Source organism: Petromyzon marinus, unplaced genomic scaffold (genome assembly GCF_048934315.1).
Source record: "Petromyzon marinus isolate PM22_M1 ecotype Great Lakes invasive population unplaced genomic scaffold, UKy_Petmar_22M1.pri1.0 PM_G_Scaffold_44, whole genome shotgun sequence".
Lineage (NCBI taxonomy): Eukaryota > Metazoa > Chordata > Hyperoartia > Petromyzontiformes > Petromyzontidae > Petromyzon > Petromyzon marinus.
In genome coordinates this window covers 1,519,874-1,535,672 of record NW_027422996.1, presented here as the reverse complement: position 1 = coordinate 1,535,672, position 15,799 = coordinate 1,519,874, and the positions used below count along the sequence as shown (strand labels likewise).

Below are 15,799 nucleotides of genomic sequence, written 5' to 3'. Positions count from 1 at the left end.
CTGTCTGGAGGACAGCGCTGGAGTGAGAGAAGCCACGCTTAGATCACGACCTTTAAGCTGTGTGAGAAGAAAAACACAAAGCGCCTTGACAAAGGAATTCGCATATAATTTAGCATTGAAATGGCTAATTGAAATAGCTGTGTCTGTGTGTGTACAGCGTGTGTCTCTCTGTGTCTGTGTCCTGTGTGTCATCTGGTCCAACACCAGTGGAGACTAGGCTCTAAGAAAAGCCGTCTCGGGTGTGGACCAATCAAATTCAAGGACAGTGCATATTATTATCAGAGTTGTCTCTTTTGTTTGCATTTTGACTCCTTGTGTTGTGGTTATTGCAAACATGATGCCTTGAATAAAGGTGTCAGTTTTTGTGCCAGTTAAAAGGGTAAAACCTATTCCTATGACTTCGCGTTATCGTGGCCTGCCGTGCGGTTGTTGGAACGCGGCACGGGGTGACGCGAGACGGTTGAAGTCTGGTCGAACCGAGTCCTCGCCCACGGGTGGCGGAACGAGTTAAATTCACGGGAACAAAAATCCCGTGCTGGTGGCGAGAGAAGAGCGGTAGGGAGGGCGACTGACCGCCAGCGAGCGACCAGAAGCGAATCGGCGATTCACCGGATCGTCAATCGCCTTCGACGCCGCTTGGCCCTCGAGCACCGTCGCTCAAGGGCCAAGCGGCGTCCATCCCGGGCACTGACGCGTCCGTCCGTCTGCGTGTCCGTCCCCTCAGGTGCGAAACCTGAACCGCGCGTTCCTGCTCCTGCGTCGCCTGCTGCCACCGGACCGCCTCCGGCCGTCGCGGGCGGCGACACTGCGCGCGACCGTTCGCTACATCGGCCTGCTGCAGGCCATGCTGGCGGAGACCGCCGCGGCACGCGGCTCCTCCCCGCGTGGCGCGTGACAGCGCGGGGAGGGAGGGGGGAGCGGCGGTCAACCCACCTCGGAATGCAGCAGTGTGTGTGTTTGGTGAAGGGCGTCCCACCGACTCGGCCAGGTGCGTACACGTAGGTGCGCGTGAGCACGATGCCAACCGTGCGCTAGTCGGAGATGTGGGAGCGGGGGGGGGAAGGACAAAAACAGTTCTAAGTAATATTATATTCTTAGCTCTTTCAGTAAAGTCAGGTTGAAGGAAAACAATAAAATATATAAAACAATAATATTTTATTATTTTATTGTTTCCTTTCAACGTGACTTTACCGAAAGAGCTAAGAATATGAATTACTGCAGTCACGAAAGCTTTAAATCAGTTGTAAGTGAATTAGTTTTCAACGTCAGACGATCATTTCAAAGTGCACAGCTCCCGTGGTGAGCGTTGTGTACGCGTCACGACGCCACGTGCACACGTCACGATGCCACGTGCACACGTCACGACGCCACGTGTACACATCACGACGCCACGTGTACGCGTCACGACGCCACGTGTACACGTCATGATGCCACGTGCACACGTTGTGTACACGTCATGATGCCACGTGCACACGTTGTGTACACGTCACGATGCCATGTGCACACGCGTTGTGTACACGGAACCGCCCCCGTTACCCGCCGGGTAGGTGGCTACGAGTTTGCCGGAACGCTTGACGACCCTCGCCGCTCGTTCCCCGAGCTACTTGGCCCGTCACCCAGTGGCGTGGGCTCCGTGGCGAGACCTTTGACGCCCGCTTGTGCTGTGGCCGAAACGTCGTGATTTTTGTTTTATTTTTTTACCCGCGTGACTTTACCGAATAGAACCAAAGAGCGTGGATCCTCGCAGTCACGAAAGCTTCAAATCTAGAATTGATAGCCTCTACGGGGAGGGTTTTCACCTGTTAGAGCTTTTAACAGACAACGGGACAATAAGTCACCTGATGAAGGCCGCTTGTGTTGTGGCCGAAACGTCGTGATTTTTTATTGTTTTTACCTGCGTGACTTTACCGAATAGAACCAAAGAGTGTGTGGATCCTCGCGGTCACTAAATCTTCAAATCTAGAATTTTTTTGCTCGTCTGCTTCGGCACCGTCGCCGCGGTACGTCGGGACTCGCGAGCGCGCCACGCCGCCCCGCGGTTTGTTATTTAGGGTCGCGTTCCTTAATATTTGTTGTTTGAGTGAGCCTCGAGATTTATTGTTTTTCCCCAATCGTTGACGCGGTTTCAACACCATTCTCGAATTTGCGCGGCGCTCTGGTTTTGTGCGCGCGGGCGCGTCGAAGGATTATCGACTTATTTCCACGTCAGCTAAAGTTTCCACAGCCGCGTGATTTGCAACGTTCCGCGCGTACGAGCTTGTCGCCCCGATCGCACATTTACCGCCGAAACGCTAAAATAAACAACCGCCGGATGAACCGATGCGCGTACATCACTCACTCGTCCTCACTCACACTCCCCTCTCTCTCTCACACTCTCCCTCACTCGCTCACTCATCCACCAACATCCAACATCGGGGCCGGATTCGGGCGTGGGGGCGGGGGGCTTCAGGGGCTGCAGCCCAGGGGCCTCGTCCAGCTGAAGCGCCTCCAGAGGCGAAGTGAAAAGTGATTTCAGTTGCGCATGCTGAATTTTATTCGTCGTTAGCCTTGTAACAAAAAATATACATTTTATTTTTCTTTAACTTTGTTTTCCTTATTCTTAGCTCTTTCGGTAAAGTCACGTTGAAGGGAAACAATAAAATAATAAAATATATATATAAAGTCACATTGAAGGGAAACAATAAAATAATATATAGTCACGTTGAAGGGAAACAATAAAATAATAAATATATAAAGTCACGTTGAAGGGAAACGATAAAATAATAAAAAATATATAAAACAATAAAAAAATGTATTGTTTCCCTTCAACGTGACTTTACCGAAAGAGCTAAGAATATGAATTACTGCAGTCACGAAAGCTTTAAATAAAAATGTTTTCCTTTTGAACATTTTTATCAGGGGGCCTCACAGTACCTGTAGCCCAGGGGGCTTACACAATCTTAACCCGGCTCTGTCTCCAGTGGACTCCTATTAGTATTTGCCCTAACACGCTGTTAAGGCTGGGGGGGGGCTACTGGGGGGTGTGGGTTCTGTTCTTGTAAGCGCACGGGAAGGGTGCGGGGTGCTCGCGTAGCCTTAGGAATGCGGAATTCGGTCGTGCGGGTCAAGAGGTCACGTGCGCGGGAATCGCGTGGTGAGGCGCAGCCACGTGTCTACCCCAACTGGCGATCTTCCCATCAGCATCGGGGCCCCTGACTTGTCACGGTGAACTTTCGGGGGCCCACCACAACTCTACGCACACTGCCTCCTCTCTCTCTCTCTCGCTCTGGTAGAGTTGGCTTCAGGACGACCGTAACGCCTCTCAGGACAATATATTACCGTGGAGGTGTCCTGTTGAGTTTGGCCAGGGCGGCACGGCGATAAGGGGGCGATAACCGATGAACGCAGACGGGGCGGTAAGATCACAGCTCACGGGCAGAAAAAGCTCGGTGGCTTTTTGCCACCGTAGCCACGATTGAAGGGAGGCATTCAGCCAGCAAACAACAGATCGTAGCTTTTTGGATTCGCTCTGAATTGGGCTAGGGGGTAGGTCACGTGCCAGGGGGCGAGATCCCACGGGAGGGAGGGGCCTTAGCCACGGGCCAGGAGCCGGTAAACCGGGCTCCCCACCAGGGACCGGGGCTCTGCGTTGACTCTCGTCATCTGAAGATCGACGATCTACGTTCGGGAGAAGCAGTCACCAACACGCGGACGAGGACCCAGGCCAGGGTGTGGATTTTGTTTCCAGGTCCTTCCGGATTTCCCCTTCCACATTTGAGAAACGTGAGTTTGAGTATTTGGCAACTGCTGTAAATGTCCACGTGATGATGATGATAAATCTAACTGGTAGAGCTCTAATTTGTAATGGCCAGGTCAGGGCCGTTCTGAGAGAGCTACGCAGCATCTCAATGGGGGGCCTTACCCGGTAAAAATAAAACGTGGTTTAGTTTCTTGTTCGAGTCTCGTGCACGACTTGCAAAACGACGTCGCGAACAACATCACGTGTCCTCCTGCTAAGAGGAGTTCCAGCCCAGGTGAGTGTTGAACCTGGCACCTTTATTATCACCACCATCACCATCGCCACCACCACTACAATGTCTCCAGCAAACAAAACAGCCGCCAAGTGCCCTCACTCTGAGGGCAGGCAGGCAGGGAGAGAGGAGGAGGCCACGACAGACCACGTGACCCACAACCAACCCTGGGACACGGGAGCGACGTCAAACAGAACCGCGACGCGGGGGGGGGGGAAGGGCGAGTCGAACGGACGACGCTTTTCTGTCGACGCTCGCATCGTTCCGGGAACGATGCGAGCGCCACCCCCCCCACGATTTACAGCTTGAAAATCAAGTCGGGGGGGGGGGGGAAATTACTTTTAATCAACGTGAGGATAATAACAAAAACAATACCACACTCCAGTGGCGGACTTGCAAACGTTGCACACACAAACACAAAGATTCCCCGTGCCGCGTACAGCCTCACTAGGCTGCTGGGGGCTCGGTGTCAGTAGCCAGTGCACCAATGAAGGCCGGGAGAGAACCATCGGCAGGGCTTGTCACCGTCAGCCTCCTCCTCCCCTTACACCTCCACCACCTCCACCACCTCCTCCACCTCCACCACCTCCACCACCTCCTCCACCTCCACGTGCAGCTACATCATCTCCACGGTGTCGCTGCCGTCTCCGCCGTCACCGGCCAGCACGTTGCTCCCGTAGCCGCTGGAGGGAGCGGAGAAAGTAGGCGAGGGTGATACGTACGTACCTAGCGTGAGAGTGATAAGAAGTACTAACCTAGCGTGAGAGTGATACGTATGTACCTAGCGTGAGAGTGATACGTACGTACCTAGCGTGAGAGTGATAAGTACTAACCTAGCGTGAGAGTGATACGTATGTACCTAGCGTGAGAGTGATACGTACGTACCTAGCGTGAGAGTGATATGTACTAACCTAGCGTGAGAGTGATACGTACGTACCTAGCGTGAGAGTGATATGTACTAACCTAGCGTGAGAGTGATACGTACGTACCTAGCGTGAGAGTGATATGTACTAACCTAGCGTGAGAATGATACGTACTAACCTAGCGTGAGACTGATACGTAAGTACCTAGCGTGAGAGTGATATGTACTAACCTAGCGTGAGAATGATACATGCTAACCTAGCGTGAGAGTGATACGTACGTACCTAGCGTGAGAATGATACGTACTAACCTAGCGTGAGAATGATACGTACTAACTTAGCGTGAGGGTGATACGCACTAACCTAGGGTGAGGGTGATACGTACTAACCTAGCGTGAGAGTGATACGTACTAACCTAGCGTGAGAGTGATACGTACGTACCTAGCGTGAGAATGATACGTACTTACCTAGCGCGTGAGTGTGTACGTACGTACCTAGCGCGTGAGAATGATACATACTAACCTAGCGTGAGAATGATACGTACGCACCTAGCGTGAGGGTGATACGTACAAACCTAGCGTGAGAGTGATACGTACGTACCTAGCGTGAGAGTGATACGTACGTACCTAGCGTGAGAGTGATACGTACTAACCTAGCGTGAGAGTGATACGTACGTACCTAGTGTGAGAGTGATATTTACGTACCTAGCGTGAGAGTGATACGTACTAACCTAGTGTGAGAGTGATACGTACTAACCTAGCGTGAGAGTGATACGTACTAACCTAGCGTGAGAGTGATACGTACGTACCTAGCGCGTGAGAGTGATACGTACTAACCTAGCGTGAGAGTGATACGTACTAACCTAGCGTGAGAGTGATACGTACTTACCTAGCGTGAGAATGATACGTGCTAACCTAGCGTGAGAGTGATACGTACGTACCTAGCGCGTGAGAGTGATACGTACGTACCTAGCGTGAGAGTGATACGTACTAACCTAGCGTGAGAGTGATAGGTACTAACCTAGCGTGAGAGTGATACGTACTAACCTAGTGTGAGAGTGATAGGTACTATCCTAGTGTGAGAGTGATACGTACTAACTTAGCATGAGAGTGATACATACGTACCTAGCGCGTGAGAGTGATACGTACTAACCTAGCGTGAGAGTGATACGTACTAACCTAGCGTGAGAGTGATACGTACTTACCTAGCGTGAGAATGATACGTGCTAACCTAGCGTGAGAGTGATACGTACGTACCTAGCGCGTGAGCGTGTACATAGTAACGTAGCGTGAGAGTGACACGTACGTACCTAGCGTGAGAGTGATACGTACGTACCTAGCGTGAGAATGATACATACTAACCTAGCGTGAGAATGATACGCACTAACCTAGCGTGAGAGTGATACGTACTAACCTAGCGTGAGAATGATACGCACTAACCTAGCGTGAGGGTGATACGTACTAACCTAGCGTAAGAGTGATAGGTACTAACCTAGCGTGAGAATGATACGCACTAACCTAGTGTGAGGGTGATACGTACTAACCTAGCGTGAGAGTGATACGTACTAACCTAGCGTGAGAATGATATGTACGCACCTAGCGTGAGAATGATACGTGCTAACCTAGCGTGAGAGTGATACGTGCTAACCTAGCGTGAGAGTGATACGTGCTAACCTAGCGTAAGAGTGATACGTGCTAACCTAGCGTGAGGGTGATACGTACTAACCTAGCGTGAGAGTGATACGCACTAACCTAGTGTGAGGGTGATACGTACTAACCTAGCGCGAGAGTGATACGTACGTACCTAGCGTGAGAGTGATACGTACGTACCTAGCGCGTGAGAGTGATACGTACGTACCTAGCGTGAGAGTGATACGTACTAACCTAGCGTGAGAGTGATAGGTACTAACCTAGCGTGAGAGTGATACGTACTAACCTAGTGTGAGAGTGATAGGTACTATCCTAGTGTGAGAGTGATACGTACTAACTTAGCATGAGAGTGATACATACGTACCTAGCGCGTGAGAGTGATACGTACTAACCTAGCGTGAGAGTGATACGTACTAACCTAGCGTGAGAGTGATACGTACTTACCTAGCGTGAGAATGATACGTGCTAACCTAGCGTGAGAGTGATACGTACGTACCTAGCGCGTGAGCGTGTACATAGTAACGTAGCGTGAGAGTGACACGTACGTACCTAGCGTGAGAGTGATACGTACGTACCTAGCGTGAGAATGATACATACTAACCTAGCGTGAGAATGATACGCACTAACCTAGCGTGAGAGTGATACGTACTAACCTAGCGTGAGAATGATACGCACTAACCTAGCGTGAGGGTGATACGTACTAACCTAGCGTAAGAGTGATAGGTACTAACCTAGCGTGAGAATGATACGCACTAACCTAGTGTGAGGGTGATACGTACTAACCTAGCGTGAGAGTGATACGTACTAACCTAGCGTGAGAATGATATGTACGCACCTAGCGTGAGAATGATACGTGCTAACCTAGCGTGAGAGTGATACGTGCTAACCTAGCGTGAGAGTGATACGTGCTAACCTAGCGTAAGAGTGATACGTGCTAACCTAGCGTGAGGGTGATACGTACTAACCTAGCGTGAGAGTGATACGCACTAACCTAGTGTGAGGGTGATACGTACTAACCTAGCGCGAGAGTGATACGTACGTACCTAGCGTGAGAGTGATACGTACTAACCTAGCGTGAGAATGATACATGCTAACCTAGCGTGAGAGTGATACGTACTTACCTAGCGTGAGAATGATACGTACTAACCTAGCGTGAGAGTGATACGTACATACCTAGCGCGTGAGCGTGTACGTACGGAGCGCTGTGTCGCGTCGCCCCGCGTGGTGTGGCGACCACTTGGGGAGTGGCTTTCATCCGGCGGTGTCAACCGGGGGGGGGGGGGGGGGGGGGGGGGGGGGGGTGGGACGAGGTCTTAAAATTCAGATTGTTTCTGTTCCACCACGGTGGCGGCAGCTGTGTTGGCGGTGGCTACCTGCAATCAGAGACGGTATCCTTCTCGGGGACCAGGCTCGGGGCGTTTCCTCCTCGCTCGTCTGCTGGGGAACGAGAAAAATCTACGCGGAACGTTGCGACAAATGGAACACGCGAACACGAACACAAACGCATGCGCCGCCGTTGGCACGTGCAAAGTAGAGCAACGGTTAACAAATCTATAACAAGTATATAGATACAAACACCAATACCTTGTTTGTGTATCTTACCGGGTAAGCCCCCCACTGTGCTACTACGTGACTTGTTTAGTAGAAGCTACGCCGGCTATCACAAGTGACAGCTGAACTCAGTGGCTTATTGTCGTCGTCGTCATCGTCGTCGTTATCATCGTTGACGACATCATCATCGTCGTCGTCATCATCATCGTCATCGTTGTCATCATCGTCGTCATTGTCGTCATCATCACCGTCGTCATCATCGTCATCATCGTCATCATCGTCGTCATCATCGTCATTTTCCTCGTCGTCATCGTCATCGTCGTCATCATCGTCATCGTCATCATCGTCGTCATCGGGTGGCAAATAAAGAGCAGCAGCCAAATGGCTCTGAACGCGTAAACGCAGGAAGTGTCAGGGTCGGGATAGAACCCATGACCTCCTGCGTACCAGGCGAGGTAGTTAACATCTCATAGCCACCGTGATGATGATGATGAGGGAGACACCGCAAACTCCAAATATATAGGTGTCAGGGGCGGGGATGTAACCCACGGACTCCTGTGTACCAGGCGAGGTCGTCAACATCTCAGCCATTGTGATGATGATCATGAGAGACACCGCAAACTTTAAATAAACAGCGGCAGCAGCAGGCGTCGTCAGAGTCTGGATCCAACCCACGACCTCCCAAGCACGAAGCGAGGCAGTCAACATCTCCGTAGCCACCGCAACGCCACCGCCGCTCACCGGGACGCTTGCCGGCGCTCCCTCTGCCCCACACGGTGCACATCAGGAAGGGGAGGATCGCCAGCACCGTTATGACCGACAGGAAGCTGATGGAGGCGCTGCTACTGCCGCTGGAGGGGAGCGTCGCCTTGTCTCCCGTAGACACCCCGGACGAGGGTGGGAAGGAGCGGGAGGTGGTAGTGGTGGTGGTGGCTACGAGATTGGGGAGGCACGGGGAGATACGGGGAGACACGGGTAGAAATGGGGAGACGTAGAGACACGGGGAAACAGAGAGAAAAAGTGAGACAGATACAGACAGCGAGACACAGACAGACAAACACAGACAGATTGCATAGCTGAGCGGTGTTGTTGGATGAAGTTCGTGAGGAGGAGGATTTGGTCTTCATCAATTCTGTGTCTGTCTGTGTCTATGTCTTTGTGTATCTGTGTCTGTCTATGGCTTTTATGACCTCCTGTCACAGGTGCTAGCAAAAGTGGCCACTCGGGATAGAGTCATCCCGTTGGGCGACTTCAATGCGCGAGGCACCTGGTCTGGAGTGATTGGAAGGTGTGGGCCAGATCAGCTCAATAACAACGGTAGGAGGCCGCTAGATTTTTGTGCAGCCCATGGGCTTGTAATTACCAACACGCTGTTCCGGCATCGGCGCATCCGCACAACATCACGGATGGATGCCGAGTCCAAGCAAGAACCATCTGCCGGACTACGTAGTGGATGCAACAGCGGATGTGAGCCCGTGCCCTTGAGACCAGAACCTGCCGTGGAGCCGATCTGGACAATGACCATCGGCTAGTCATCTGTAAGATGTGCCTGCCATTCTTCCACTCCGGCGGTGGGTGTACACCCAGGAGCCCATTCCAACCTAAAGTGGCCTGGTCTCAGCCGTGCACCCCAAGGGACGGACACTAAAATGGTTGATGGGCGTGCAGTCCACGACCCCTTGCGGAGCTCCGCGGTGGGAACTTTGGGCGGCACGCGGGGGGGGGGGGGGGAAGGGGGGGCACTCAAGCAAAGGGCGACTGCTAAAAATGCAGACGGGGAAAATTAACCAGATGGAGACGAAAATGATTTCACGGCCCAAGTTGGCGTGGGTGTTCATCCCAGAGCCGTGTCAATTATCATTTGGCATGACACGAGAGAGAGGAGCGGTGCAGCAAGCCGACAGGGAAGGACTCGGGCCAGACGCGACCGTTAGCTGCGAAGACGCCAAGATCAGGAGGGAAAACACTCGGGAGACACGTCGGAGCGTCGGCGCGGCCGGCACGGCTACGGTGCGGCCGGCACGGCTACGGTGCGGCCGGCCGGGAACACGGCGCCCCCCCCCCACCCTGACGTACCATCGTCGCGCGTGCGAGCCTGGATGGGCGGCGACGAGGGCCCCGGGCTGGCCCCCGTGTAGGCCCGCACCGTCACCTCGTAGGGGGCCCACTTGGTCAGCCCGTGCAGCGTCACGCTCCTCCGGTACGCGGGCTGACGCGGCGTCCGGCGCCAGCCGCCCCCCCGGCTCGGTCGCCCTCCCGTGCCGTCCCCTTCCTCGTCCCCTTGGTGGTCCCCTTGGTGGTCCCCTTGGTGGTCCCCTTGATGGTCTCCTTCTTCCTCGTCGTCCCCTTCTTTTTCCTCCTCATCGTCGTCATCGTCCCCTTCTTCTTCTTCTTCTTCCTCGTCCTCCTCGTCGTCGTCCCCATCCCCCGAGCCGTCGTCTGCGTCTGCTGCGTGTGCCACGCCTTGGCTGGGCAACTCCCTGTAGGCCACCGTGTACCCCGTGATGCCGCCGCCGCCGTCCTGCTGGCCGTGAGCGGGTGGCGGCTCCCAGCTGACCAGCAGGCTGCTGGAGTTTAGGGCCACGCACGTGATGTTCTGTGGGGGCGCGGAGGGGGCTGTGGGTCGGGTTGGGATTGCGGTGGAGGTGACGGAGTGGGGGGGTGGGGGGGGGGTCACCGTGAGTCGTGGTAATTGAGAGAAACATCAGAAACCACCGGAACTTGTGAAAACGATGAGAATGACCCAGGGGGTGAAAAATTCAAGTTAGTCAATGGCTGACCCCCCAGACCTGCAAGTTAGTCAATGACTAACTTTAATGACTTCAATGACTAACTTCAATGACTAACAATGACTAACTTGCAGGTCTGGGGGGGAGGGTGGTGCTCAACTTTGTTGTTGTTGTTGTTAAGGAGACACCTTGAATTAGTGACTGCGAACATTCAATTAGCACCGCCATTGGATTCCCCACGACCTAACAAAAGAGCAAAAGCGGGAGCTTTACAATTCCAACGATGTGAAAACACAAACACATTAACACCACCGTAGACGTGGTGACAACAACAACAACTCTCGTTAGGGACGTTAATAAATTAGTGGTGAAAAAAAGTTCCTTGAAAGCTCAATGATAATTCCAAGTAAAATGCCATCATCATTAAAACCTTCCGGTTATCTGTGAAGTACCGTGAATGACACAAATACATTCAGCTGGCAGGGTAGCCGTGACATTCACATCCCTCTAACAGTCCCACAGAGGCCGTGTGCCCTGCAGTTAACTACACAGACACAATTAACAATCAACAGGGCACGTCACCACACAATAATAATTGGATCCTGTAACAATGACAATGGATCTCTCTCCCCTCCCCCCACACACACACATCCCCTCCCCCCACTCACCACATCCCCTCCCCCCACACACACACATCCCCACACACACCCCCCCCCCCACACACACATCCCCCCCCCACACACATCCCCTCCCCACACACACACACATCCCCTCCCCCCCCACATCCCCCCCCACACACACACACCACACACACACATCCCCCCCCACACACACACACACCACACACACACACATCCCCACACACACACATCCCCACACACACACACATCCCCCCACACACACACATCCCCCCACACACACACACATCCCCTCCCCACACACACACACATCCCCTCCCCACACACACATCCCCTCCCCCCACACATCCCCCCCCACACACACATACATCCCCCACACACACACACATCCCCTCCCCCACACACCACACACACACACATCCCCCCACACACACGAAATCAATAGGAGTAATGAGTGTCACACACAGTGCTGGTACTTGTGTACGTGTTAGTGCGGTGTGTTCGTTTAAAGTTCTGTAGCGTCACGACGTGGCTTACTGGGGCTGACGAACACAACCAAATGAAGAAACAAAACTCTATTTTTTGGTTCTTTCGGTAAAGTCACCACGTAGAATGAGAATAAAATAATAAATTGATAAAATAAAATAACACAGTAAAATTCTCACGACGTTTCGGCTACAACACAAGTGGCCTTCATCAGCGCTGTCCTCCAGACAGTCTCGTCCCTTCACCTGATGAAGGCCGCTTGTGTTGTGGCCGAAACGTCGTGAGAATTTTACTGTGTTATTTTATTTTATCAATTTATTATTTTATTCTCATTCTACGTGGTGGTGACTATACCGAAAGAACCAAAGAAGATGAATCCTTGCAGTCACGAAAGCTTTAAATCGAAACAGAACACTGGGGCTGACAAACACAACAAAATGAGTAAACAAAACTCTTTCTGTTAATGAGGTATTAAAGCTTTCGTGACCGCGATAAAATTACTCGTTGTGATGTTTTTGTCGGTAAAGTCACGTGTGTAGAAGTAAATCGAAACAGAACACTGGGGCTGACAAACACAACAAAATGAGTAAACAAAACTCTTTCTGTTAATGAGGTATTAAAGCTTTCGTGACCGCGATAAAATTACTCGTTGTGATGTTTTTGTCGGTAAAGTCACGTGTGTAGAAGTACAATAAAATTATATTAAAACAAAACACAATCACGACGTTTCGATCACAACGCAAGCAGATCAACGCATTGACAAGCATCGATTACCAATCAACGCATTGACACACATCGATTACCAATCAATGGATTGACACACATCGATTACCAATCAACGCATTTACAAGCATCGATTACCAATCAACGCATTGACACACATCGATTACCAATCAACGCATTGGCAAGCATCGATTACCAATCAACGCACTGACCCCCCTCCCCCACCCATAACACAACTTGATGAGCTAACGAGTAACTCTGTGTGTGACGCCACTTTGTGATCCTATGTAGTAAGAGTTTTATTATACTTGGTTCTTTCGGTTAAGTCACCACGTAGAAGGGAAATAATAAAATAATAAAAACATAATAGGCGAGAATTTTGTTTTATTATTTTATTGTTTCCCTTCTACGTGGTGACTTTACCGAAACAACCGAGAAGATGAATCCTTGCAGTCACGAAAGATTTAAGTCTAAATGTTATTTTATAATTGCTTATGCCTCAAAACGTTGCTGTTGTGACGAGGACTTCACGTGAAGGGATGACACAAATAGACACTGCCTTTCCTTATTGTGAGAATATATAAATTACAAAAATATCACTCACCTCCTCCTGCTGCTGTTGCTCCTGCTGCTGCTCCTGCTGCTGCTGCTGTACCCGTGGCGTCGGTCTCTACACCGGCACAGGCGACGAGACCGACACAGCACGCGACACAGAGCCCCACGGGCACCAACAACGACGACGATCCCCGCAGCTCCGCCATCGTCGTCCTCGTCAAATCCTCCTCCTCAGTGAGCCTCGCCACAAGGCCTCGCTCTGTCTCCTCGTTGCCTGTCACGTGGCTCGCTAGCAGACACGGGGAGGGGGGGGTGAGGTGGGGGAGTGACGTGTGGGGGGGAGGGTGACAGGGCGTGGCTAACAGCCTTGGGGGGGTGGGGAGGGGGCTGACGTATGTGGGGGAGGGTGATGGGGCGTGGCTAACAAGGCTTGGGGAGGAGGGTGTGGGGGGGAGAGTGACGTGTGTGGGGGGGAGGGTGATGGGGCGTGGCTAACAAGGCTAGGGGAGGGGGGTGACGTGTGTGGGGGAGGGTGATGGGGCGTGGCTAACAGCCTTGGGGAGGAGGGTGTGGGGGGGGAGTGACGTGGTGGGGGGTGATGGGGCGTGGCTAACAGGCTTGGGGAGGGGGGGATAGGTCATAGTTCAGTTATTTGGTATAGCCCTGTGAGCCATTCGGCTCTTGAATCGGGTGCAACCGCAACAACAACAAAAAACTAAAACATGAACAAGAAAACATCTTGAAGTGACTTTGTGTGACTGTGCAAAAAGAAAATCCAGGGAAAAACAGCAAAATATTCCACAAAAAGCACCGTACACCAACGCTGTGTGCACATAGCATGCGACATTTCAATTGCAACACAAGCAATCATCATCAGGTACAAATGCAAGAGAAAGCAAACCTAGTGAACTTAGAAATGTAATGCAATACAACACAGAGAGTCGGCCAACATAACAGTCAACACCCCACCTGGTTGATCACGTTCTTCCAAAGGTTGCTCAATTTGAAAGAGAGACAAAACACAGACACGGAGACACACAGACAGAGAGAGAGATATAACACAGAGACACACAGAGAGAGATACAAACATACAGTGAGGGAAACAAGTATTTGATCCCCTGCTGATTTTGTACGTTTGCCCACTGACAAAGAAATTATCAGTCTATAATGTTAATGGTAGGTTTATTTGAACAGTGAGAGACAGAATAACAAGGCCGTAGCCATGGAGTCAACATTGGGGGGGGACCAAACCTACCAGGGGGTCTGGGGTCCGCCCCCCAGAAAGAAAAAATCTAAATTTTAAAACTAATTTCCTGACATTTCCTAAAATATTGAAAAATTTCACTAACACATGGGATGGAATTTGTATTATTTGATACAATATTGTATAATATTGTATTGTATTACATTGCTCTGTGTTGTTTCTTTTTTAACTTTTCTTGTTTCATAGTATGTAATGGCAGAGATTAGGGATTCATAAAGTACAACGCAATCATATAAACACAAATCTACGCATTGTTATATGAAGACACGTCCTGGTTTTGTGGCCAAGGTTAAGCGAAATTGTTTTTATTAACATAGCATAGCAATTATTGTTAAAAAAAATATTTTTATAGCAATATATTGGGGGTACATTTTGAGCATATTTGATTATTGTGGGGGGATATGTCCCCCACCAATATATATTATAATTATTATAACATATTATAATTATTATAATATATTATAATTACGGCCTTGTGTCAATGAGAGATTTCGAACTTTGGTGACTGCAGGAAATAATAATAACACGAGGACACGCAGAGAGAGAGAGAAAGCACACTTATATTCTTGGTTCTGTCGGTAAAGTCACCACGTAGAAGGGAAACAATAAAATAATAAAAATATAAAACAACAAAATTCTCACGTTTCGACTGCAACACAAGCAATCATCATCAGGTGTGAAAGCCACGGCAAGAAAATTTGAAAACCACAGAAAGAAAATTTCAAAATGTTCTTGCTGATGGTTTTCACACCTGATGAAGATTGCTTGTGCTGCAGTTGAAACGTCGTGATAATTTTATTGTTTTATATATTTTTATTATTTTATTGTTTCCCTTCTACGTGGTCGTGACTTTACCGAAAGAACCAAGAATATGAATCCCTGCAGTCAAGAAAGCTTTAAATCAAAAGCACACTTAATCAAATAAACTGAGTAAAACTTGGAAATGTAATGCAATGCAACACAGAAAGTCGGTCAACACACAATAAACGAATAGCCTGGTAGATTACTTTCTTACAAAGATTGCTCAACTAAGCGAGATAATTAAAGTAAATGCAATCAGGCGAGGGCAGGAGGCAAGGCCCCGCGTGGCTAGGCCCCACGTTGTAAAGTTCCAACCTGGACATCGATTCCCATGCTCGCTGCTACTCAACTGACATCCCTACGAGAGAGAGCGAGGCTCTACCTTGGTAAACAACAACAACAACCACCACCACCACAACGACCACCACCACAACCGCGATGAGAATTTCTCACCTCGGATTTCAGTTCACGCGCGGAGCGGCAGATTTCTGTCACCTCGTGACGTCACGCGGCAGCAGGAGATGACGTCACTT

At 50.6% G+C, this 15,799-nt stretch overlaps 2 protein-coding genes across 8 annotated transcripts in view; both read right to left on the bottom strand.

Moving 5' to 3' along the window:
* LOC116957689 (hydroxylysine kinase-like) overlaps positions 1-4,594 on the bottom strand; it is a 17,277-nt gene extending 12,683 nt beyond the window's left edge. Inside the window, exons 1-2 of the mRNA XM_076061908.1 lie at positions 4,459-4,594; positions 934-1,031 (exon numbers count right to left, since the gene is read on the bottom strand). Coding sequence (XP_075918023.1) covers positions 934-1,031; positions 4,459-4,519 — 159 coding nt within the window. The 5' untranslated portion in view covers positions 4,520-4,594. The remainder of the gene's footprint in view (positions 1-933; positions 1,032-4,458) is intronic.
* On the bottom strand, positions 4,590-15,799 carry LOC142917284 (uncharacterized). 7 transcript variants are annotated; one of them, XM_076061909.1, is made up of 7 exons: positions 15,720-15,799; positions 13,251-13,490; positions 10,147-10,686; positions 8,812-9,003; positions 7,893-7,974; positions 7,693-7,767; positions 4,591-4,693 (listed from the first exon to the last, which is right to left on the bottom strand). In XM_076061909.1, the coding sequence occupies exons 2-7, from the start codon at positions 13,405-13,407 to the stop codon at positions 4,627-4,629; spliced, it is 1,113 nt and encodes a 370-aa protein (XP_075918024.1). In that variant the 5' UTR covers positions 13,408-13,490; positions 15,720-15,799; the 3' UTR covers positions 4,591-4,626. The 7 variants fall into 7 exon arrangements, with proteins under 7 accessions (XP_075918028.1, XP_075918029.1, XP_075918030.1 ...); XM_076061910.1 differs by having other exon boundaries at positions 7,893-7,956; XM_076061911.1 differs by having other exon boundaries at positions 7,893-7,953.